Source organism: Zootoca vivipara, chromosome 9 (genome assembly GCF_965207765.1).
Source record: "Zootoca vivipara chromosome 9, rZooViv2.hap1.1, whole genome shotgun sequence".
Lineage (NCBI taxonomy): Eukaryota > Metazoa > Chordata > Lepidosauria > Squamata > Lacertidae > Zootoca > Zootoca vivipara.
In genome coordinates this window covers 49,205,489-49,232,367 of record NC_142592.1, presented here as the reverse complement: position 1 = coordinate 49,232,367, position 26,879 = coordinate 49,205,489, and the positions used below count along the sequence as shown (strand labels likewise).

The window sequence follows — 26,879 nt, the reverse complement described above, 5'->3', positions numbered from 1 at the left end:
GTTTCACAGAATGCTAGCCATATATTTTCAACTCTTTCTCAAAAGCACAATTCAAAGTTTTGTGCTGACCTTCAAAGTCCTAAACGGCCTCAGCCCAATATACCTGAAGGAGCACCTCCACCTGAGGTCCAGTGCCGAGGGCCTTCTGGCGGTTCCTTCACTGCGAGAAGTGAGGTTACAGTGAACCAGGCAGGGGGCCTTCTTGGTAGTGGCGCCCTCCCTGTGGAACGCCCTCCGGTCAGATGTCAAGGAAATAAACAACTATCTGACTTTTAGAAGACATCTGAAGGCTGCCCTGTTTAGGGAAGTTTTTAATGTCTGATGTTTTACAATTTTTTATGTGGTGTAAACCGCCCAGAGTGGCTGGGGAAACCCAGCCACATTGGCGAGGGTATTATTATTATTATTATTATTATTATTATTATTATTATTATTAATATTATTATTACTTGGTAGTTCAGGAATCATGGATAGAAAAAGTATTTTTTTAAAAAATGGCACTCTGTGTTTTATGACTTCATGCATGCGAGCAGAAGGCACAAGTAAGGCTCAAGTGCGTCTTTCTTGTTGTGTGAAAACACTCCAGGGAGCTGTATAGGCAACTCACCCTTTGAATGATAATGTGGACTTCTAGTCCTAACCAAGGCCAGGACGAAAGGTTTTCGTAATTTGGTGTGATAAGACTGGATTATATCCATATGGTGACTTTGCCTTAGTGGAAAGTGCCATATTGTATTCTGCTCCAGAGGAACTCTGGAGGAGGTGGTGGACTTACGTGGGTAGGGGGATCTGAAGAAAATGCCCTGACAAGTGAAAGGTGATTTCCACCAAGGCAATGTAACCATTGCATACAAACAATCCCAATGTAACCCTTGTGCAAGAACGCATGATGCTTTTAATGGGGGGAGGACTGTGCCATGACCCAGAGTGGCTCCATTAAGCACTGTTGTACTGCAACATTCATTCATCCCAGTGGGGTTAGAGCAGTATCCCTGTATATGACCCACCAAAACAAATGGAAATTAAGCTGCAGCACTACACTTCTGTTCTGAGAGTCAATGCGACACCTAACATTATTAATTTTGGCGATTTTATTTTTCTCTCATTTTAAAAATAATGTAAGTACTGTCCCAATTCCTCCCTCCCTTTTTTTTAAAAAAAATGACAAAAAGTTGAAAAATTATGGCTAGGCATGTTCCTATTTTAATAAGCAAAATCTATATATTCGTCAATGTCTTTTCTTTAAAATATGCATATACTTTCTTTTATAGTTTTTTTTTAAAAAGTCAAGTACTTTCTTAAACAAAACAATAGCACCACTTTGGCATAGCTGACCAAATCAGTAAAAGGTAAAGCAAAATTGCTACAGATCCCCCCCCTGCCCCCCCAAATCCTTCATTTGTGTATCTCTTGCTTGTAAAAATGGAGTAGCCTTGAATACAGCAGAAGACTTCATATGTATATACATTCATAGGTTCCAGCCACCACCCAAAGATATGTAAAAATTACTGCTAGGTACGAATAAAATTGATATCCTTTCAGAGGGCCAACACAAGACTGTTGCAACATCTGAGCCTGTTCTGCATTAGATCCGAGCTCATGCAGCCCGATCCTATGCAGAAAGCAAACCTCTCTAGGTCCCATTGAACTTAATGCCTTTGTTGATATGGGCAGGTCAGGATTATAGTGCAATCCCAGCCCCATTGAGTTAAATGAGACATTCTCCCAGGAAGGGGGGCATAGAAAGCAAACGAGGCTTATTTGCACGCAGCTACCATACTTATTGCATGCAAGTGTTTTTAGGACAGTCTAAAATTACATGATGCTATTTTATTTATTGGCTTGTTTCCTCACTGTAATACTTCCTAAAACATTACTGAGTCAAATGTTTTGTGGGTTGCTTGCTTCTCACCTGGGCTCCAGTTAAGAGTTCCTATTCATGTCACAGTTTAAATAAAGTCTTACGGAGCACCAAGGTAGGCATTGCAATCTATTTTTTGTTTGGGGGGGGGAGTTGGAGGGTAGTACCACCTGGGACTCAAGTTACATAATCAGCAGAATCACATGGTGAGGTTCTTGCTGGACAGTATCATTTTGGAAATACTCTGGGCACAGAATACCCCGCAAACAAAAAAGTAGCGTGTCAGGGAGAAAATGAGGTTAAAATCATTTTTCCTAATTGCTATTTTTCTGTATACAGGCATTTTTATATACAGGCAAACATTTCAGACCTGCAGTCTCCCATCTGTAGTCCTAAGTGGTACAGTACAGCAAGAGTCTTCAGATTGCGTTGCTCAGGTCTACTTGATGATGTCCCAGATATTTAGTTTACAGTGATAAGAAAGTAGTGTTATAAACCAGAGCCTAGAAGAACTTAGGGAAATCACCAAGGACCTGGAACACTAGGGAAGCATCAGTTGGGTACACGTGTTCCCATGCTGTTGCCAAGCCATAATTTGTATCTTTTCAATGTCACTCAGAGCTAATTCCCAAATTGCCACTAGCCAAGAACAAGATGCCAGTTTCTTTGGAGTGGCATCATGCATTGGTTTGTATGTTGCCACTCAGTTGGATAAACAGAGTCAGATGAAAATCTCATCAGTTTGGGATAGCAATGTTATTACTTGATAGATATTATTACTTGGTAGTTGATTTTTTATTATTATTTGGAAGCCTTTTTAAAAATTATGCATGTGTTTCCTACAAATTCCTTCCCTTTCACCTTTTACCTTTCTCACCCAGCTCCACTGTTATTTTGCTTTTACCTCTTACCGTTTTTGCCAGACCCTTCCATAAAACAAGCTACAAAATAGCACCATTGTACTATGAAACAGTTTTACATAATGTTGATTATATGTGTGTTATTGATATGCTAAATTTTTACATACTGCACTACATGGAGGAAAAGATGTTTTATTTATAGTGTGGCAAAATAACTCATCACCTGAAAGAATCACCAAGGATTTAAGATAGCCTTTTGTGTGCTCTTAACTGATTCTAAACAACAAAAAACAACACCCCAATTGTCCTTGTTGTATCTATTTGTATCTTCATGTGTTGTGGTGGTGAGCCTTTGTCTTAAAATCTGTTACCCTGACCCAGCAATTTGTTGCAAACAAGGGTTTCTCATGCACACGTGGAGCTCAAGTGTATGCAGCCGGCTCCATTCACTTCAGGGACTGAGAGTGTTTTCATAGGTAAGTAAGGGATGTAATGTGTGTAGCCACTTCATCTATCAAAGTAAATGGTGCTTCCATTCTACACAGGAACTCTGTGTGCATATTGAACCATGTCCCTAACTGGGGTGAATGCATGCAACTCATATGTTGTCAGAATGCTACTCCTGTAACTGATGTGTTACTGTCACTGCTACTGGGAATGTCAAAATGTGCAAATACGGAAAGGGGCAAACAAACAATGTTATCAGACACTGCAAGAAACAGAGTCTGTTGCTTGTATGGAAGTGCAAATATTAAAAACAAAACAAAAAAACATAACCCACTTAGACAAGGCTGGTGAATGACTCCAACAGCAGGGTTCATAAGTTAATTTAGTGCAATTGGATCCATCAAAGGCCTGTACATCTGGTGGCTTTTGAGGGGCACAGGATTTATTGTCTCTCTGTGTGTATGCATGGTGTGTGTGTGTGTGTGTGTGTGTGTGTGTGTAGGACATTTATAGCAGGTGAACAATTAGAACAGTGATCTGCCAGTCTCAGAAACATTTTAGCACTGAGTTGATATCTATTGGAATGTTTACTTGCATTGTTCATTGGGAGAATGCCCATTAGTGGAAATTTCATCAAGCTTATTGAACTTTAGTGTTTTGTCCAATGTTTGACAATTTATTTACAGCAAAGTATCCTGCAGATGGCACATTCATTCTTCACTTTTATGGATGATATTTTCTTACATTCTGTAGTTCCTGTTTCCTGTGTTTCCTCTACTTGTGTTCTTCAAATGCACTTCCTGAAAATGAAAGAAAACATTTACTTATAGAGATCTTTCAGCACACTTCACGATTTTTTTTAAAAAAAATGTTATTCACCCTCATAATAATAATAATAATAATAATAATAATAATAATAATAATAATATATTATTTATACCCCGCCCATCTGGCCGGGTTCCCCCAGCCACTCTGGGCGGCTTCCAACAAAACAGAAATTCTAAAAATACAGAAATCCATCAAACATTAAAATACAGAAAATAGACTGCTACTATTTCTATTACAAATGGGGAGCAGACAGAAGGGAAATATAGGATATAGGATATATAGGATGCTGTGCTCCATTGGTCCATCTTAGTGTTGTCTACATACTGACTCCAGGATTTGAGTCAGCGACTTTCTCATTCCTACTTGGAGGTGCCAGGGATTGAATCTTGGACTTTAAGCAAACATGTATTTTGCACATGAATATGTCCCTCTCAGGTTTCCCAGTGTCATTTGCTGCATCCACAAATCAGTCGGGATTTGGACCGAAATCAGGTACGGCCAGGTTTACCATACTACCCTCTCACTGTCCTCTCTCAAATGGGTATCTGTGGCAGTTGAGCCACAAGTCTGCATTTTAGCATTAGGGACACCGCATGAAGTTCCAGAAAAACGTCTACTTCTGCTTCATTGACTATGCAAAAGCCTTTGACTGTGTTGACCACAGCAAACTATGGCAAGTGCTTAAAGAAATGGGAGTGCCTGATCACCTCATCTGTCTCCTGAGAAATCTCTATGTGGGACAAGAAGCTACAGTTAGAACTGGATATGGAACAACTGATTGGTTCAAAATTGAGAAAGGAGTACGACAAGGTTGTATATTGTCTCCCTGCTTATTTAACTTATATGCAGAATTCATCATGCGAAAGGCTGGACTAGATGAATCCCAAGCCGGAATTAAGATTGCCGGAAGAAATAACAACAACTTCAGATATGCAGATGATGCAACTTTGATGGCAGAAAGTGAGGAGGAATTAAAGAACCTCTTAATGAGGGTGAAAGAGGAGAGCGCTAAATATGGTCTGAAGTACAACATCAAAAAACCCAAGATCATGGCCACTGGTCCTATCACCTCTTGGCAAATAGAAGGGGAAGAAATGGAGGCAGTGAGAGATTTTACTTTCTTGGGCTCCTTGATCACTGCAGATGGTGACAGCAGTCACGAAATTAAAAGACGCCTGCTTCTTGGGAGAAAAGCAATGACAAACCTAGACAGCATCTTAAAAAGCAGAGACATCACCTTGCCGACAAAGGTCCGTATAGTTAAAGCTATGGTTTTCCCAGTAGTGATGTATGGAAGTGAGAGCTGGACCATAAAGAAGGCTGATCGCCGAAGAATTGATGCTTTTGAATTATGGTGCTGGAGGAGACTCTTGAGAGTCCCATGGACTGCTAGAAGATCAAACCTATCCATTCTTAAGGAAATCAGCCCTGAGTGCTCCCTGGAAGGACAGATCGTGAAGCTGAGACTCCAATACTTTGGCCACCTCATGAGAAGAGAATCCTTGGAAAAGATTGAGGGCACTAGGAGAAGGGGACGTCAGAGGACAAGATGGTTGGACAGTGTTCTCGAAGCTACGAACATGAGTTTGATCAAACTGCGGGAGGCAGTGCAAGACAGGAGTGCCTGGCGTGCTATGGTCCATGGGGTCACGAAGAGTCGGACACGACTAAACGACTAAACAACAACAAATGTGGCTGAGGGCTAGTTGAGAACCTGGTGCAAGGAAGATGACTCTACAAAGACCTGTACTGCTCTCCTTTTGTGTGAGCGGCTGTATTTGCTGGAGAGTGGCTTGTGCCCAGATTTCACAAATACTATATAAAATCTTATACAAAATCTTGTGTTCGTTATGTTTGTCATTATGTAAACCTTTTCATGTTACCTTGAGCATGGTTTTAACAATGGAATGGTGGCATACAAATAACTTGATGACAATGACAATTGATATGCAGAGAAATCATTATTATAGTCCACTTGTGCTTATGTCTCTCTTGAACCCGGCATATATCTTTTGTTGTAAGTTTAATTTATGAAATTATGTACTTTGGTATAATTATGTACTCTGGTATAATTCAGGATGAGTCTAGTAATAAAGCTATATTATATTTAGAAACCTCTCTCTGAACATGAGAGATGATGGTGTGTTAACCTCTAGAAATAACATTCCTTTTCTTTGCACCAGTGCTTTGATTATCACTGGAGTGGCTGCAATGACAGTGCAGTGTACAAATGCTACTTTTGTCTGAGTGACAAACTTTTGTGACTAACTTGAACAGCTGAGATCATTTAAAATCAATGGAAGCATCTGGTTTGTGTTTGAATATCCTCCCAGCCTTAATGAGACTTTTCCATGCAGCCAATGATATCAATGGAACAAAATCACTCTGAGAGCTTGGTCTCATTCCCATAGGATGATTTGTCTCAGTTTGATCACTCTAAGTTTTCTTGACAGGCTGTGGTCTGTTCTTGCAGGAGGCAAACTGGTTTATGGTCCACATCTGGCTCCTGATCAGCCTGGGAAAGATGGTTTAAATAAGCCAATATATTTATCTGACTGATTTGGAATTCTAGGCCACCTTGTTCCTAAGACTTGGCAAAGGCTAGAATATAAAAAAACCACCATTAAACTTTTGTTTAATATTAGTTTTTTACTTAAGACCCACAGATTTCACTTGGATAATTGTGCATTCAGTTGTAGTTTTAGAAAAAGAAAGAATTTTTAAGAGGGGTACATAAAAATGTTTTTAAGAATCAAAGAATAAGTGTATTTTTTCAGTGCTCATCTAAAACTTTTCTGCATAGGCAAGCCTACTCAGACATGTAAAGTTGTTGTGTGTTTTAAACTATAATCTTAGCTTAGAACGTATACAATTACCTGTTGATTTTATTCAATTCACTTTTTATATGTTTTTTTTAAAAAATCATTTTTATTGATTTTCCTATAAAAACAGCCAAATAACATATCCATCAAATCATAATCATAATCCAATTAAAAACAATAAACTAAAATAAAAAACAACCAAATTACAATCCAAATTATTAATTATTAATTTTTCCAGGCTTCCCATAGTCTGGACCTCTGTATATCTCCAATATCTTTGTTCCTGCCTTCTTCTTGTTGTTCTCATATTTTCCACATTCTGATCTTAACGCTTTAAAGTTCTCTGTCCCTATGCGATTCTAAATCATGTCAGAAATCACATATCTTTTCATCCACCGAGTACAGCTTTATTTTATTATATATACACTGGTATATATTTTCAACTGTCTATTTGCCAGCTCAGCTTTTCCTGACTTCATTCCAAACTGGGCTGTTGTCCAAGTCTATCGTTTGAAGTTTAATGACGCAGCAACTCCCAAGTTGTTTAATTATTCCAATCCGAACTGTTGTCCAAGCCTGCCTGTTGAGCATACTGTTTGCAATATTGCAATGTAAATGAACTGTATTCCACAGATACCCCCCTCTGGACCCTAGAAGGGGGGTTGCTAGACATCCATTTAGCCTTCTCTCTTGCTCATAATGAAGAAATTCTGCAGACAGATGCACTGTATGTTATCCCAAATTGTTGTCTCAAATTATTATAAAGTCAGCTAGCAAGTATTTCCCACTTCCCTCGAAAAAGGGAGGAATTCTCATCTTTCCATGCTGCATCATATTAACAAGCACCATCTTGTTTCTTCTTTTATCTTTATCAAGTCTTTCAAGTCTAAGTAAAGCTGCGCAATTGAATACTTAATTATAAATAAAAGTCCATCTGTACTTAAAAAAAAATAGGTTTCTTAATGAGGCTTGGCATAGAAAAACAATTGTAGGTATTGAGAAGAAAAAAAGAATGTACCAATCATCTCTGTAATCCAAACACCATGATGAGAATCTCTTTGAAGTACGAACTTAAACACCAGGGACTGTGCAGTTCTACAGGTTTTTTCTCACTCTTCTTTGGTCCAGACTATGTCTGTTTATTGTCCAAATCTAATTATTTTATCAAACAGATATTTCCAGCCATGAGAGTGACTTCGGAGAGGGCCAGCCGTGTCGTGCTCTGGGACCCAGTGTCCTGCCGCTTGCACCTTGATGCAAGCTGGCAATCTCAGACAGTCTGCGGGTCTAAGAGACAGTCCTCCCCCACCCTGGGGAGTCTGCCAGGGCTAATTACCCCCTTATCAACCCTGAATTACTGGCACAGCTGAGGTCCGATTGTGTGGGAGTCAGCCATTTCTCACCGCCGGAAACAGGAAGCCCCTATATGCTTATTTTTAACACTGATACTTACTGACAGTTCTGTGGCATGTTTTACTGCTTGTAGGTTTTATTTACAGTTAAGCTTTATACAAATTTTCTTAAATGAAAACAAATGATCAGAAATCCACCTTAAAATGCCTGCTGAAATAGGAAAGTCTTTGACAAGCTCCTGACATTAAGCAGGGGGACAACACGACTGGACTGTCTAATCTCAATTGGCAGTGAGTTCTACAGGAGTGTTGTTGCTGTTGATGATAACTAATAATAATAATCTTCCCTGAAAAGCAGCTTGTCCACCACTATTGATCTTCATTTGTCATACATGCACTCTATGAATATACACAGGTCTATGATAGGGCCTGACTGGTATTTTCATGACACTAATATGTGTTCTGCAATACATAGCTGCCAAGTTATCCCTTTTTTAAAGGGATTTTCCCTTATGCTGAATAGGCTTCCTTGCGAGAAAAGGGAAAACTTGGCAGCTATGCTGCAATACTGTTTATTGCCTGAGATAGTCAAGGCCCCAACAAGCTAGCAGGACCTGCTGCTAATGATTTTGTATGTCCCCAGCCTTAAAGTGTTCTGACTCATTCTGGGCCAAGCATTGTTTTGGCCCCTGACAAATTATAAACACACGTGTCTCTGCTATAAAACTGAGTTATTTCACATGGCCTGCTCATGCTGAGGCCTTCTCAGTCTTGAGGCAGACAAGCTGCATTTAGTGAAATTTCATCTATATAACAGTTAAAGGAAAAGGCCTGTCCTCCTTTGTACTTGACCACCTTCTTTTTAAATAAAAAAACCGAGCAAACAAAAGTTAACAACAACAACAAACAACTATGGTTGTGCCGCTGCTGTGAACTACCTTTGGTTGGCATGTGATCCACCAATTAAAATAATCTCTAAAGCAATGCCCCACAATCTTCAATAATATAATAAATGGATTTTGTTATCTGCGCGAGTTCCCAGGAGTATGAATGCATGAAGAACGAATGGTTCTTCATGAACATCCTTCTGCATCAGTGCTGGAAATCCCCAAATGCAACATATTGGGAGGTTACAGTTGATCATATTCTGCCTACCTTTTGTGCTTTAGGCATATCAGTGTGGCGCTGAGCACGTACAGACCTTGCCGATTTAGGTGGTTTGACAGGAGCGCAGTACATCTCCAGCTGTCTCAGGTCACAGCTCTGGAAGCAACATTCATCCACTATTCCTCGGGTGGGAGGTGGACGCCTATTGCCTCCATACCCTGCAGGTTTACCTAAGTATAACAAAACCCAGTCATTGTTAGAGAAGAGTTGCATACCCTCCAACATTTCTCCGATGAAAATAGGGACGTCCCATTCCATAATGATAACTTTACTATTTATACCCCACACATCTTATTGGGTTGCCCCAGCTACTCTGGACAGCTTCCAACATATATAAAAACGTCATAAAACATAAAACATTTTTTTAAAACTTCCCTATTGCCTTTAGATGGCTCGGGGGGGGGGGGGTTTGGATAACTCCATACCCTCCAACATTTCTCTGATGAAAATAGGGACAATCCTAAGGAAAAGTGGGACATTCCAGGATCAAATCAGAAACCGGGACGGCTTCTTTAAATCAGGGACATCCCTGGAAAATGAGGACATTGGGAGGGTCTGAGATGGCCAAAGCCTGAACATGCTACTAACATTAGAGTATTATTAGCTGAGTGGGCCCACAAGAGCAAGTGCTATAATATTTTTTACTGGATTCAGTAGCTAAAAAATATTGGCTGAACTCCAAAACTTTGCTGGAGTTCATTAGGCACATGGCCGTTCAAGGCATGTCTGTATATTAGGGCTGTATATTAAAATAGTTATGTGTCCTACTTTACATTTCTCTGTTTGAAGGGCTGTCCAGGTGCGGTTTAAAGCTAAAAAACATTAAAGGGAGCAGCAGTGGTCTTGAAGTTGCCCATCAAAAGTTAAGACCTGGACAGCAGAATAAAAAGGGCACACAGCTCGCCTGGGCATAGTCTTGCTCACCACTATGGTGAGAGATGTTGTATTTCTATTTAAGTTGTAGTCATTATTTCTAAATTTGCATCTATGCATATAAATTAGCATATATGTTTTTATGCAAATTTCTGCCTCTTTAGCCTTCTTTTTTGATGCCACGGTTTGTAATTTTTGGTGTTGTGTAAGTGGCCGCCTTAACGTATATAGATTTTATACACGAATGCTTGAGTTTCACTCATTCAGGAATCATTTTTCCCACTGTGTTATAAGCATAATAAAATAATTGTAATAATAAAGCAAGCAGTGCAAAAAAAAAAGAATGCCAAAAAAAGAACATGGGAACATGGTTAATGAAAGAAAAACAACTACAAAGTAACTCCACTAAAAAAAATGTAGAATTAATTATATTGATACCTAGGTTCATTAGCCCCCCCCCCCCGAATATCCTATTTGCCTGGAGCATTCTGGGGTAACCGCACTGCCATTATGCGATGGCATCACACCCAGTTTTGGCCCAATCGCTGCATGAGGTCCAGGCTTGTGTGACAATCTGCTTCCCCACCCTCATACATCCAGTCCCAGCCATTGTATATGGCAAGGCTGTGGAATCTTAAAGAAGGGAGAGCAGGGGCCTTAAAGGTGCACACCCACAATTTATGCAAATCACTGTCCTCTTTTTTGGCAATCAGTAACTGGCCACCCTACGCTTTTCTAACTGACTGGTGGTCAGTGTGCTCTGGAAGCCCGCTGATCAAATGGTCTGAAGGATCAGGAGTACCATGCAAGCTGATCTGATACCCGTGTCATGCAGGTGTTCTTCAGGCTTTGGTGATAAATTACAACACAAAGAGCACATCTCAGGATATTACATCATTAGCCTGTGCCCTAGATTAAGTTGCCATAGATAGGAGCAGTGTGCTCTTTTAAAAACCTTGCGCAAATCACATATTGAAAAGACTTTGGCTGCAAACCTATGCACACTTACTTGGGAGTATGCCCCATTGAACACAATGGGAATCACTTTCAAGTAAACGTGCAGAGAATCGTGCTGTTAGTGACATTTTGCACTCTTTTTTGCCCAAGTAATTACTAATGAAAAGCCCATAGGACTTGTAATAGCCAGCAGGGCTCTCTACTCTCCGGTGCCAGCTTGCAAAAATAAATGAATAAACAATTCCGATAATGTGCCTTCAGAAGCCACAGAAAATGCATTTTCTTGAATTGATCGTTCCATTTAATTAGAACATAACTAACATAGTGGCAGAGGAAAACAGACCATTTGCAGGGAGCAGGATAGATACAGTCACCAAACAGCCAACACTGCTGGATCCATGTTGTGCAGTATACAGTATGTTTCCATGCATTGTTCGTTGTTGACCCCATGGACCAGAGCACGCCAGGCACTCCTGTCTTCAACTGCCTCCCACAGTTTGGGCAGACTTATGTTGGTAGCTTCGAGAACACTGTCCAACCATCTTGTCCTCTGTCATCCCCTTCTCCTTGTGCCCTCAATCTTTCCCAACATCAGGGTCTTTTCCAGGGAGTCTTCTCTTCTCATGAGGTGGCCAAAGTATTGGAGCCTCAGATTTACGATCTGTCCTTCCAGTGAGCACTCAGGGCTGATTTCCTTCAGAATGGATAGGTTTGATCTTCTCACAGTCCATGGGACTCTCAAGAGTCCCCTCCACCACCATAATTCAAAAGCATCAATTCTTCGGCGATCAGCCTTCTTTATGCTCCAGCTCTCACTTCCATACATCACTACTGGGAAAACCATTGCTTTAACTATACTGTACGGACCTTTGTCGGGAAGGTGATGTCTCTGCTTTTTAAGATGCTTTCTAGGTTTGTCATCGCTTTTCTCCCAAGAAGCAGGCGTCTTTTAATTTCGGGACTGCTGTCACCATCTGCAGTGATCATGGAACCCAGGAAAGTAAAATCTCTCACTGCCTCCATTTCTTCCCCTTCAATTTGCCAGGAGGTGATGGGACCAGTGGCCATGATCTTGGTTTTTTTGATGTTGAGCTTCAGACCATATTTTGCGCTCTCCTCTTTCACCCTCATTAAAAGGTTCTTTAATTACTCCTCACTTTCCATGCATAAGACAATATTATTTCCTTAGAAATAATAGGCAAAAATTGTGGGTCGTCTTATACATGGATAGAAGAGGTGGGATGGCAATTGGTGGCTGTAGGCTGTGGAGCTATTGGTGGTGGTACCCCCCCCCCCAAGCTCTATAACTCTGGGCAATCTCCCCCCCAAAAAACTCAACAACTTGGGCAATCCCGCCCCCCAATTTTTTTTGTTGCGGTTGTTGTTATACATGGAAAAATACGGTACTTAGGATAATGACTAATCCAGCCTTGATTGCACTACTTAAAATGGAGAATCAGTATTCATCAAAGAATATGCATTTACACCTGAGTGGGCAGAAGAAGCCCAACAGTTGCTGATTATTAATGCGGATATTAATAACACACAGGGATGGTGGTTCTAGCACACTGAGTCCTTGAAGTGGTGGTCCATTCCCCACAACCAGTATGTGTGCTAGTACAAAGAGCAGAATTACAGAGGTCCCAGGACATTGCTTTTCCAGTATCCATGCTAACTGCTGGTGAAACAAATGACTGCTTGGCCATTGCCTTTGTGTGTCTTGCAGCATGGTGACTAGCCAGTGTTTTGATAAAGTTTGCAACATGCTGTACAGTATTTCCTTCTGCAGACTATGTTTCCTGCTGTTCAGATTTATAGTTGAAATTCAAGGCATTAACAGCAGAAATGGAAACTCCTGCACTGCATCTCTGATGGAGCATCAGTAAACCAAGATGTTCAGAATCTTTGCAGACACGTGCTTTGTAGTTTTACTCAGAAGCAAACCCCACAGAGTACCCATAGGCTATTAGTAAGTGTGATTCAGCTACCTTTGAAACAATATAGTCATTTTGCTCAAATTGTTCGCTGGAGCATACTAGTCAAATTTAAGAGAATTGTCAGAGTGCCAGAAATAATTAATGTCTTTTTGTGTCACAGTTCTGACCGTGGTTTCTTCTAAACCAGGGTCTCCAAACTAAGGCCCAGGGGCCGGATGTGGCCCAATCACCTTCTAAATCCGGCCCGCACACGGTCTGGGAATCAGCATGTTTTTACATGAGTAGAATGTGTCCTTTTATTTTAAATGCATCTCTGGGTTATTTGTGGGGCATAGGAATTCGTTCATATTTTCCCCCAAAATATAGTCCGGCCCCCCACAAGGTCTGAGGGACAGTGGACCGGCCCCCTGCTGAAAAAGTTAGCTGACCCCTGTTCTAAACCATCTCTTCTGAGACAGGGCCGGCCCAAGATATGTTGCTGGCTAAGCTAAAGGACAGGATACTCCCACACTCTGACAAGAGGCAGAGTTCTCCACTGCAGCTGAGGGCAACAGGCTAGTTTTGCAGGTGTGAGCTAGGGCCGTGTGGCTCTCATAGCTCTGTTCCTGTTGCTTCCTACCCTCCAGCACCCACCACCTAAAGTGGGTGACTCACACTGTCTAATAGTAGGGCCAGCTGGGATCAGCTACATGCTGGAGTTTCCAGTTGCGAACTCTGGAATAGAGATCAGTCAAGCAGAACTGGAAGTTGCTGCCGCTCAGCTGATCCAGCCCCACTTGGATCTGCTAGGATCTTCCCTTGCAGCCACAGTATAAAATAAAAAATGGGCCACCCAATGATATGGTGTAGTCAGGTGCCTTCTAAAGTAACTGGCTGGGGGCGGAGGAGTTCAGGATTCAGCCCAGCAGGCAACATAGTTCCTTCTTTCCTGGGACATAGGTTGTAGTATCCTGGAAAGAGGAACGCTTTGCCCGACAACATTTTGTTGCAAGCTGTGCTTGTCTACTTTATATTCTTGCTTTTTTAAAAAAATCCCTACTTGTCATGTCACCAAGAAAGATGCAAACTCTTGATCAGGCATCCCGAAACTGCGGCCCTCCAGATGTTTTGGCCTACAACTCCCATGATCCCTAGCTAACAGGACCAGTGGTCAGGGATGATGGGAATTGTAGTCCAAAACATCTGGAGGGCCGAAGTTTGGGGATGCCTACTCTTGATGAAGCACTTCAGTCTCATTTATTTATTTATTTATTTATTTTAAAAGCCTACTCTGGATTTTACCTCCTGAGGGCTTTGTTTTAAACTAGGGTTGCCAGACTCAATAGAGGACAGGACTTCTGTGCCTTTAATTGCCCTGCTCTTTTTTGAGTCTGGAAACCTTAAAGAGAAACCAGCAGACCCTTTGCTTGGAAATTTAACAAAGGGTCTGCTGGTTTCTCTTTAAGGTTTCCAGACTCAAAAGAGAGCAGGGCAATTAAAGGCACAGAAGTCCTGTCCTCTATTGAGTCTGGCAACCCTATTTTAAACTTGCATTTAAATTTTAGCAGTAACAGTTGTAAAACAAGTGTGTTTGCAACAGTTTCTCTTTGCCAAATGTAGCATATGTTTACATGTTGAATGAACTTATTTGCATTAAACACATTTTTTTTGTAAAGAAGACTTATTGTGAAACATTTTGTTCTCATAAATCACAAGAGAGCATGTATGCTGAGTTTGCAAGGAGAATACATATAAAATATCTATCAGAATGCTAAGGCTGCAATTCTTTACCCCACAGACCTGGGAGTAAGCCCTACTGAACTCAGTGGAATGTATAGGCTTGCACTGTCAAATACTCTTTTGGGGCAAGCTTTCAGAAGTCACCTGACTGGGTTCCCTTATCGCTGCCTTTTCTGATAAGGGCTCTGTTTTGGTTTACTATTACAGTTGTACCTTGGTTGTTGAACCAAGGCGCAGCTTCTGATTGGCTGCAGGAGCTTCCTGCACGCAACTGGAAGCCATAGAAGCCACATAGGACGTTCGGGTTCCAAAGAACGTTCGCAAACTGGAACACTCACTTCTGGGTTTGCGGCCTTCGGGAGCCAAAACGTTCAAGTGCAAGACGTTCAGGATCCAAGGTACAACTGTACAGTACAGTATTGGATTTAGTGGTGGCTGATGCCAACTGTGACTGGAAGGGTGGAAGGCAGGGAGACCAACAGTAGGTGGCGTCAGAGAGTCAATGATAAGTGAAGCCAGAGCCAATGACCAGCAGAGCAAAACCCCATTCTAGTTTTGTCTCCATCCTCTTCCTTGCTGAATACTGCAAGGACACTGAGCAGTGCCACAACTGGAGTAGATGTAATAAGAAGGCAGGCAGGTGAGGGCTGGATGAAGGCAGAATGAGGTTGGTGAGTTCCCAATTGATGGTCTGCAGATCCCAGGCTTCCGTATAGCCCACCCAGGGGATGTGTGGCACCATTCACATAGAAACTTCCATAGAGGTATAAACTTTTTCAAAAGTAGGGGATCCATGACTTGTCTGCAGTACTCCCTGCCTCCTTTGGATAATTGTTGATTTGTTTTCTTGACATTGCTGCATTGTATTCTCAGTTGCTGCTGTACCTGCTGCTTATTCATACGCCACAATTTTGACGTTTGTGGTGGTAGTTTTTAGTTGCCTCTTATTTAGCAGCTTTGACTCCCCCCACCCCCAGAATGAAATGTGGGATACACATTTTAAAGTTGTTTACAGCACAATCCTATACACTACTCAGAGATAAGTCCCATTAACTTTGGTGGGGCTTACTCCCAAATAAGCGAGTTTTGAATTACAGCCTTGATTAGTTAATTCTCTTTCAGAATGCCAGGGAATATCAAGCATAATCACCAAGTCCTCTACTAATTACAATTAACAATGTGAATGAAATCATCTCTGGCCCATGTGTTTCCTAGCATTTCTAGGAGGACATGGAATGAAGCTCCAGGTAGTGGCAAGCATAATTCTCAATAATTGTTCATCGGTGGTCCTCTGGGATCACCACATCCCCATGGTTGGCCCATCCTAACCCAAGGTCCTCCAGATGCTTTGAACCACAACTGCCTTCTACACAGGCAGCAGATTCAATAGTCAGGGTTGATGCGAGCTGTTCTCCAATAACATGAAGCTCACCAGGTTGGAGATGGCTGATTGGTGATTTGCAGTAATGGGAGAATCTTGACGCTTCCTGACAGTGAAGTGTGGGAGCTTTGGGAAGCAGGGCATAAATCTCATGAATGAATATAGGGGGCTCTTCTAATATTTGTTCGAGGTTGGGCCCATATTGGAGCATCTGGATGACCCTGGTCTTTCACAGAAAGCCTTGCCAACATCTTTGCATGCATTACAGAAAAATAGGTTATAAAATCAACAGGTTGTGTTAATTTTTAATTTGGTTGCTAGACATGTCTCACAATCAAATAGGGCAATAGACTTTCCTCTTGGAGGAATCTGCTTCCAGTAGCCGTTCCCCCCCCCCCCTTTCCAAATTGCTTAATCTTTGTTTTATTTATTTTTATCTCTCATTCTCTCAATCTTGCTGTAAACTCTGTACTTTGGAAAGTGTTTACTCTCACACATAGCTGCACTGCACTATGCCCTCTTTCTAAGGCTGCTGCCATTGGGAAGCTATTAAGTCTACATAGCTCATGATACGGCCTCTATCCTCAACACAGTAGTTTCTGGAGCCAGCTGCGCTGGTGTGAAGAGCAGAACCTATAGGCAGTATTGATCTGGGATCTGAGGTGGAAATTTTTTATAGTGTTCAGGATTCTTTGGAGATGAAGGCCAGCAAGAGAGTGGGAGCTGATATCATGTATTGCTTTAGACCAATATAATGCTCTAGAGGGCGAGTGTGTCGCCAGCTCGTCAGAGTTTACAAGCCTAGGTCAGATTCCATGGCTGGAAAGCTGAAGGTTGCCAGAAAACAAATATGATACTTTGGCAAGAAAAATGCTGTGTTGGACACAAAAAGGGAATTGCCAGATTTATTAAGGACTGTGATAAGATAATTAGAAGCTGGTGAAGCCGGTCGTTGTGATTTTGGTTCAGAAATGAACAGTAAGGAGCAACAGATGCCAAATATTTTATGGCATTTGCTGTATTCTTCTTTTTCTGTTTCCTATCACTCTCTCACACCTCTCCTCAATCTGCCTCCTGACAACTGGAGCCTTTTGTGACCACTCGCTCAAAGCACCATAGGGCTCTGATACATACAAATGAGTCATTTAAAGTCACCCCAAAACCAAATCAGGACGGCAAGGACACATAGCTGTCAAGTTTTCCCCTTTCTCATGAGGAAGCCTATTCAGCATAAGGGAATTTCCCTTTAAAAAGGGAGAACTTGACAGCTAAAAAAACAGAAAAAAGAGGCTGTATACACCTCTACTTTGGAGTAGGGACAGACTGATCTATTTCTGGTCTGTGTCACTTTTGCATCTGGCCACTTTTAGTATACACTGTATTTGTCTTGTTTTAATTGATTGGTTTGGCTTTCATTTGAGAATTGTATTTCTTATGGATTTTTTTTTAAAGCTGAGTACTTTAGTATATTTCATTGTACTAATTCACAAATTTCAAGTATATTTCAATGTACTAATTCACAAATTTCAAGGATAATTGCATTCTGATCCACACATTATTCTGGGATATGCAGATCAGACCAGCTGCTATGAGAATTCACAGAAAACGAATTCCTCAAGCATCCCATTGAATTCAGTAAGAATTCTGCATAGGATTGAACTGTTGGGCATTCTTGATATCTTCCTCTCAACAGACTTGGAATTCCCTTCCCCTGGAGATGCAGCAAAGTTCAACATTAGCAGAAATCAGCATACAATGCTTTTATTTAGCAAGTTTTGTTCAACCCTTCAGTGGGCTATAAATCCACATTAGCAGTAAATAAATTTATTTCCCATCTCAACAATGACACTGAAGCCATTGTTGATGCTAGTGCCTGAATATTTTTTCAATACACCTTAATCACCATCCTGTATAAAGAACTGCATTTTTAAATATCAAAGGCTGATCTTTTCCCAGTATCTAAATTCTATGCCAAATACCACAGTCAAAAAAGAATTCAGCACATTCTGAACATCTCTAATCATTACTTGACAAATATTTTTGTGTCACTGACACCTCTATAATTCCACTGACTGCATTAATTTCAGAGAAATACTATCAAATGCACTGCAGACCTTTGTTGCATTTTGAAATGAGTGGTAAAGAAGAAAACATTTTTTCTTCCACTTCCTAATAGTGAGACACAAGAGCAAGTCTAGAAAAAAGTTTGTCGTGGAAAATGAAGGTGTTGTGAAGAACATTATTAATGGAGCAAGAATTTAATTCAGGCTATATGGGAACATAATATACTGTCACAGTGGTACCTCTGGTTGAGAATGGGATACGTTCTGGAGGCCTGTTCACAACATGAAAAGGCTGCACCCTGAAGCGCCGCGTCAGCGCAGGTGCATGACGCAATTTGGTGCTTCTGCGCATGTGCAAAGTGCAATTTAGTGCTTCTGCACACGCATGCATGTGCGCCAAACCCAGAAGTAACCCGTTCCAGGACTTCTGGGTTTGGTGCGTCTGTAACTTGAAAAGACACAACCCGCAGCGGACGTCTCATAAGGTATGACTGTACTGAAAACTGAGGAGGAAAGGGGGTAATGGGCAATATTTTGGGATAACAGGAAGTAGTTTGTGGGGGTGTCTGCTACCCCTCACTATCCCTTGTAGATATCCCTGCTCAGGCAAGAAAAGTACAAACAGTGCACTCCACCATGGTGGTTAAATTTTTTTATAATGAACTAATTGACAATGCCCCAGACAATCATTTTTTTGAGATAGGCTGTCCCACCTTGCCTAATATTAGGGCTGGCCCAGTTTTCTTTAGTATTATTAATTAATTAATTTCTATACTGCTCATCGTCAGAAGATCAAAGGGCGGTTCACACTTTGGACAATTCCCACGGGGTAAATCCATTTCTTATATGTTACAGTGCAGTGCAATAAAAGAGCCATCAATCTATGCTTCCTTTATTTCATTTCATTGTGTGCGTGTGTGAGACCCATAGGCTGCTTTTTGCATGAGGACAATCTATGCAATCCAGAGAAAACAATTTGCCTAATTTAATCCGCCCTGTTGTTGCATCCATTATGATTTATGCTCATCAGACAGTCACATGCGAACCTTTATTCAATACTGTTTGCACCTCAACAGTTTTTGGGAAGTCGCACTGCTTCATTTCTAAGCAGTACACATGCTGTAACTTCCTACTGAAATCCTGTAACTTTTTATATTACAAAAGTTCTGGTTTCTTTTTGTCCTAATTTTGTGGTGCTATAGCTGTCCAGACACCAATGGTGTAGTAGCATTGCAAAAACATCAGGCTATCAACTCTCAAGATTGAGATGCTGACTGGGTAGTATTTCAGGGCAACCCACACTGATTTCTCTACTGATGGAAACAATTTAGAACTCTCTCTCTCTCTCTCTCTCTCTCTCTCTCTCTCTCTCTCTCTCTCTCTCTCTGAGAGAGAGAAATCCAAAAGGGAAACATATCCAAACTTCAGCATTAGGCACACCAGGGGCTTGGGTATGCTCAGTTGAATTTTGATATTTTTTAGAAAGTTCTTTCTGTTTCCAAAGTGATTTACCATGTGGCATAGTGGGATGTTGTTTGAAGAACACAGCCCCCAAGTCCCACCGAGTGCATGGAACTAGTGGCCACAGTATTCTCATACATTCTCTAATAAGTTAAGAAGCTTTTAATTGGAAAAGAAAAAGAATTTCCCCCCTTCTTCCTCCACTTCTTACAGGGGAAAACTCTTGAGACTTTTCCACATTCGTATTTGTGGGTCTTTCAGTTGTTAGTCTTTTAAATGTTCAATAAATTCAGTTTCCCCTTACAGTTAGGCTTCTAAAGTAATCATAGTAATTCCTTTCTTGCACTATTTCCAGTCCAAGTTTTCTGAGAGTTTGACATGAATCCTAAGAACATTTAAAGATGTTTCTCAGCAATACTTTATTATTTTTTAATTGGCAACTGTTCTTTCCTTTGTTTCATTGGATTCAAGCTCTGGATTAAACAAACACCATAAATTATAGAAAAGCTGGATCATGCTGAAACTAGATCTAGAAAAGAATAATGTTTCCACGCAAAATTTTCTTTGCCTGGTCAAAACATCCCTATATTTATTTGAAATTGCAAAACCTTTGTTTTAGAATTTACCTACACAGTGAATATACTTTGTGTTCCCCACTGGGGCGGGGGTGAAGTCTGATTGTGTGAGTTTTCCCCAAAGTTTTTCAGTCTTCAGGTGAGGGACTGTGACTCAGTGGTAGATCAACTGCGTGGCATGCAGAAGGTCTCAACATTCCTTCCTGGAATCCCCAGGAAGGTATTTAATTGAAATCCTAAAGTGCACAGCCACTCAGTGTAGTTGGCAAGATGGACCAATGGTCTGACGCGGGTTGCACACACATAACATTTTACTCAATGGAGACTGAGTTCTTATTTGGTTCTACATAGTCTACATACAATCTAGACATATTGCATATTTTTTGCTCTGGAAAAGGGCTTCGTGGGAAGCTGGATTCATGCCAAAAATAAAAGCTCATTGCAGTGTGTCCATTTCGAAACAGATGTAGGTGGTCCCAGCAGTGGGGTAGCTGCATCTATACCCGGCCAAAGACATTATAGGTGGGTTACTATGTAAGGAGCCTCAATATAAGGCGGCAGCTCCTTATAATTTCTAACTCTAAAGGATTTGCATAGAAGAAGAAGAGTTTGGATTTGATATCCCGCTTCATCACTACCCGAAGGAGTCTCAAAGCGGCTAACATTCTCCTTTCCCTTCCTCCACCACAACAAGCACTCAGTGAGGTGAGTGAGGCTGAGAGACTTCAGAGAAGTGTGACTAGCCCAAGGTCACCCAGCAGCAGCTGCATGTGGAGGAGCGGAGACGCGAACCCGGTTCCCCAGATTACGAGTCTACCGCTCTTAACCACTACACCACACTGGTGTAGTGACTCAGTAAGGACTGACTTGCACTGTGGTTACCATGACTAATGGAGTGGAGCATCCACCTTACTGTACTGCCTGTAAGTTGTTGTTATATTTCAACTACATTGTGTAGGTCTGCACAGACATAGCCGTGTCCCTATTGGTTAAAAACCAATTTGTAAAATGGATAGGTGAACAATGCCTTCTTCCATCCCCATTTTACTCCTGGTATGCCCTATGTCACTACTGTGTCAGGAGTGGGGAACCTATGGCCCTCCAGGTATTGTTGGGCTACATTCTTATGATTGTAAGTTGTTTTAATATTGTGTTTTAATGCTGTAACTCACTGTGGGACCTTAGGGTGGAGGGCAGGTAATACATAGATAATGATAATAAGAATACATACGTACAAACTAACACCCACCACCTGTGACCATTAGCTGACTGAGGATGATGGGAGCTGTTGCCCAGCCACCCCTGGAGGTTCATAGGTTCTCCATCCCTGATGTACATGTATGATCATGTAACAGTATTGTTTGCTACATGTAATATATCGGCATGGAAATGCCCTTTAATGGCTTGCAATATTGCTACAAGCTGTGACAGTGTGCTGAGGGAGCAGTTATTGCTCCCCAGTCTAGTAACTGATTTGATCAGTATGGATCCATGGATCAGAAAACTGAGAGGTGTGAAAGATGGGGAGATGCCGTCTAGTTAAGTGTTGCCCATCCCAGGGGTTGTTATCCTGTGGTCCATCAGATGTTGTTAGACTCCCATCATTCCAGCTCCCATCTCCCTGGGCCATGTAAGCTGGGCCACGTGGGCTGCTGGAAGTCCAACAAGCCCTTGAGGGTCACAGGCTTTCCACCTCTGGTTTATGGTGACAACAGCTCTACAAGATTCCAGAAAGGGGTCCTTCACCATCCTATCTGGAGATGCTTGGGAATTGAACCTGGGACCTTTTGCATGCAAGACCTGTGCTCTACCACTGAGCTATGGCCCTTCACATAACTGAGGAAGACCACTTCTCAAATGTTGCAAAGTGCATGTTGTTCAAACACTTGAGGTTCTAATAAGAAGCAAAGTAGATTTAACAAGATTGAAGTCTGTCTGCCCTGTCTACCCAGCCTAAGCTGCTGAAAGGAAAAATGGGGCTAAAATAATAATAAATGCAGTAATAACACTGTTCAAGACATTTGGTCTACAATAGAATAGACTGTATTTGAATCCTACCATGCAGTATATGAAGAAGAGTCTTCATCTCCTTTCCCTTCAAATTAAACCCTAAGTAAGTGAAAAGTGACTGCTGTAAAAGTATTGCAGAATGAAGAAAGGGAATAAAGTTCGTGCATGTATAATGATAGGATTGTTGTGTAATCAGTCTAGGCACCTTCCTGGCTGTGCACACATTGTTCTGTCACAGCTTTTCACTGCACTGTTTAGAGAAGAGGTCACTAGCCGTGTTGCTCTTGACTGTTTGGAGTCATTTTTTTGGCCCAGTAACCCTGTCATCCTTAAAGTGGAAGGATTCGATCTGTGGAAGTGAGGAGCACCTGACATTCCTGTGAGTTAAGACAGTTTGGGGTTTCAATGGCATCCTTCAAATACAAGCACACAAAGGGTTTTTGGGGACAGTTGAATAGGTTACAGTATTTAGAAATGCACCACTTCCTTAACTGTCAGCCTTCACCAGCCTAAATGTTTTGCACAAAAGTATGGAAATACTGTCTGCGGCTGATGGGAGTTGTTGCTGGGGACTGAGAGAGGAGTACCAGGATGCTGGGATGTAGAGCTTGCATGCATACCTCTGTCCCCCATCCCCAGTTTTAGCTCACACATGTTCAGATGAACACCCGAACACATATTTTATCTTTTGGGCATCTCTCAGGAGGATACCATGACAGATGTCACAGTCAGGGCCACTTCCCGTATTAGATTTTGTGATGCTAATACAGATTGAGGGGGTGAACTACACGTTATTCTAACAGCACCTTTGGAAGAAATAACAAGTGGTGGGGATTTTCAGTGGGTAAAACTGAGTACAGGAAAGAGTTAAGCCAACCTCCCTGTGATCCCAGTCCTGATTGGTGCCCCGTGTACATCCTTTTTCTGAAAGATGAAACTGGCCAGTGACTTTCCAGGATTTCAGTCAGGAGTCTTTCTCAACTCTACCCAGAAAAGCCGGCGATTGAACCTTGAACATATTGCATCTGTGTTTAGCATGACACACAGAAGGACTCTGAAACTTTAGCTAAGTCGGAAACAAAGGAGAGGCCTCCTGAGAATAAGTAGATGTAACATCCATACTCATGATAAATTATAACTTCTAATGAAGTCATGAACCAAATCCTGGAGGGCTCTGATGTGCTCTTAGAACTTCTGCCCTGGAATAATCCACTTATTTAATTGTGAACCACCATGGCATCCATGGAACATTCCCAGGCTCATGGAAGAGAATGAGGAAAAGATCAGGGGTGGAGAACCTGTGGCACCGCAGAAGTTGGTGAACTCCAACTCCCATTGGCTCAAGCCAGCATGATCCAACAGTAAGGGATGATGGGAGATGTAGTCCAACAATATCTGGAGGGTTACATGTTCCCCACTCTCAGAGGTGTACCTAGGCTCCCCTGTACTCTTGGCAAGGAGACATATCGGCCCCTCCAAAGCTGGGACAGACTATGGACCAAAAACGGAAAAAAGTTTGCTTTTTGTCACCTTTCGTCCTCCTCCAGTGACTTCCTCCATGGTCATCAGGGTCTGCTCCACTCTGCCCCGCTCCTCTTCCATCTGCCTGCCTGCCTGCCTCCACTCACTGCCTTCCTTTCTGCCCCCTCCCCCTTCCTTCTTCCTTCTTCCTGCAACTCTTGCCTGCTCTCTCATCTTTCTTCCCTGAGCACTCTGCTCACATTTCTAACAGTGCTGCCAGCCAACTGGGGAGGGGGCCCTGCGGGGCTGCTGTGTTGGCCCAAACCAGTGACCAGATTCCTCTGCCAAGGTGCCCAGAGGAGCGTAGGTGCCCAGAGCAGTGTAGGAGCGCCCTGGGGAGCATGCAGATGGGCAGACGAGTAACCTACTAGCTACTCTGAGCCAGAGGCACAATTTTTGTGCCTCCCTGGGCCTGCGCCCTTGGTGGGGGCCAAGCTAACCATCCTCTTAGAATGTCCCTGCCCAGAATGCAGCAGCTAGACTGGTGACTGGGAGCAGCCGCCGAGACCACATAACACCGGCCTTGAAAGACTTACATTGGTTCCCAGTACGTTTCCGAGCACAATTCAAAGTGTTGGTGCTGACCTTTAAAGCCCTAAACAGCCTCAGTCCAGTATACCTGAAGGAGCGTCTCCACCTCCATCGTTCTGCCCAGACACTGAGGTCCAGCACCGAGGGCCTTCTGGCGGTTCCCTCGCTGCGAGAAGCCAAGTTACAGGGAGCCAGGCAGAAAGCCTTCTCAGTAGTGGCACCCGCCCTGTAAAACGCCCTCCCACCAGATGTCAAAGAGAAAAACAACTACCAGACTTTCAGAAGACATCTGAAGGCAGCCCTGTTTAGGGAAGTTTTTAATGTTTAATAGATTATTGCATTTTAATGTTCTGTTGGAAGCCGCCCAGAGTGGCTGGGGAAACTCAGCCAGATGGGCGGAGTATGTATAAATAAATAAATAAATAATAAATAATAATCATTGACATAGATTAATACACATAAACATGGAAAACTCCAAAAACACACTAGAGCTGCTAGACAAGAGAAGTTTGATGCTACCCAGATAAAATAAAATTTTATCCAGTTCGCACCTTGTGCCCTTGACCTGGGTTTCCATTGGTACCCCTAGTAGCTGAAAGGGAGCCTTGCACTCAGATGACAGCCCTATGAGCCATAGGGCACATGCCTGTTTCAGTATTGTGGCTAATGCATCTATAATTCTTGAATTAGTAAACAACTACTTTTTCCTGCATTTCCCAACCTGCAAGTAGATGTAGAGAGATGAGCACTTTTGCCAAAACAAAGGAAAGGTTTTAAGCATTTGCCATCACCGCTATTTCTACCCCCCCCAATGCCAACTGTCTGAGCCTAGTTTCTTCTGCACCTCATGGGATCTCTTCACAATTATTAATAACTTTCTGGAAATGGAGCTGTTGGCTGCCGCATTCTGTGTAATGTTGTTTATCCCTCTAGCAGTCAGACAGCAGGCCATTAAAAATAAATTGCAATCTTTGGAAGGCTTTCCCACCACCTTTTCATCTTTTTAAAGAATTTCCAGCAATTAAAGGTTGACTAAGGAATGATGATAAGGAGCAAACAAAATGTTGTGGTTGGCATGCAATCAGGAAGTGTCGTGCAATCTGGAATCCCATCTGCACTTTGAATATGCAGGTGTAACAAACCACAATACAGCTTATTAGTATATATTTAATTACAACAAATAAATAAATGTGACACTAGGAATCAGCATATTCTTACTTTGCACTGACAGTGTAAACCTGCGCACATTTGCTTGGAAGTAATTCCCCCATGCAATTTAGTGGAGCTTCTCGTTAGCAAGTGTGATTAGGATTGCAGTCTCGGATCTGTGCCTCTTTCCCTCCATTCCTCTCCCCACCCTTTCCCGTCAACTTTATACTGCAGAAAGTTGCAAAGCCGACATCTGGTTCTGGAGGAAATCACCATTGGAGACTTGTTAAATATTCAAAAATGCTTGGAAAGTGTTGCAGTACAGTAGGAAGACAAGACACTTAACCACACTGAAAACCAGAGACATTGCCGCTTATACAATCCGTAACTTGTTCCATCTGTGCACCGTGCAGTGTTCCAAGTCAATCCTAATTAAGCATATGTATGAGCCGAGAGGTGTATTCATCAGAAATACTCACAGTTCCTCACTAATGTGGCAATGAGCAGGAGATTATCCTTGCCTTCTTTCCAAGGTGACGTCACTACATTAGGTCTTTTGTGCTGATAATCGGGACTTAGGAAAGGTTTTATGTTCTTAGCGCCAGCATTTTAAAATCTACTCATACTGATTTTAATGTAATAAGGGTCAGCGGAGCTTTAAAAATTAATGTTTATCTTGAAAGATCAGAATTCAAATCTTTCTCTTTCCCCACTTTGGGGGGGGGGGTGTGAGAGAGGGAAAAGAGTGAAAGGGGTGATTTAAGGATAAGCAAGCTTTGGGCTTCAGTGTTCCTTTGTCACATCTGGCAAAGATCTAGAATATCATCCAAACTGATTTGCTGTAAAAAACAAAACACCATGCAGCATTTCAGGCATACAAACCTATTGCTAACATTTTAGTGTTGAAGCTGGCAATAATTATATAAGTCATTTAATAGAGTAGACATTCTTAATTCATGAGTTCAGATTGTAAGCTTCCATGTCAGACATTGTACTGGCTGAAGATTTAGTAGCAGTGATATGGCACTTTCATTCGAATACAGGAGAAGCAACTGAGGTCACACCATCATGTTAAGATCTATTTGGAGCACATCCCGTATTTTTCTGAAGGATCCCTCATGTGCTTTCTAGTCCCCCACAGTCCCTTCCTTAGTTACCACTACTAGCCACCTCTATACAATACTTTTGAACTATTCTGTTCATCACTTGCTTAGTCACTTAAGGCCTGTGCCTCAGTCAAACTCTCAGGACCACCTGGCAACATTGTGCCACACAAATTTGGCTGAGGTAATGAGCTGTGCCATTCAGCTCATTCAGCTCATTCAGAAAGCACTCTAATTTGGAAGTCAGAAATTTAATTTTATA

General features: G+C 41.9%; 1 protein-coding gene across 2 annotated transcripts in view; it reads right to left on the bottom strand.

The window, feature by feature from the left end:
* IGF1 (insulin like growth factor 1) overlaps window positions 1-26,879 on the bottom strand; it is a 63,578-nt gene that overhangs the window by 5,715 nt on the left and 30,984 nt on the right. For both annotated transcript variants that reach the window (XM_035128373.3, XM_035128374.3), the window contains exons 3-4: window positions 9,326-9,507; window positions 3,913-3,968 (exon numbers count right to left, since the gene is read on the bottom strand). In XM_035128373.3, the coding sequence (XP_034984264.1) occupies window positions 3,913-3,968; window positions 9,326-9,507 (238 nt within the window). The remainder of the gene's footprint in view (window positions 1-3,912; window positions 3,969-9,325; window positions 9,508-26,879) is intronic.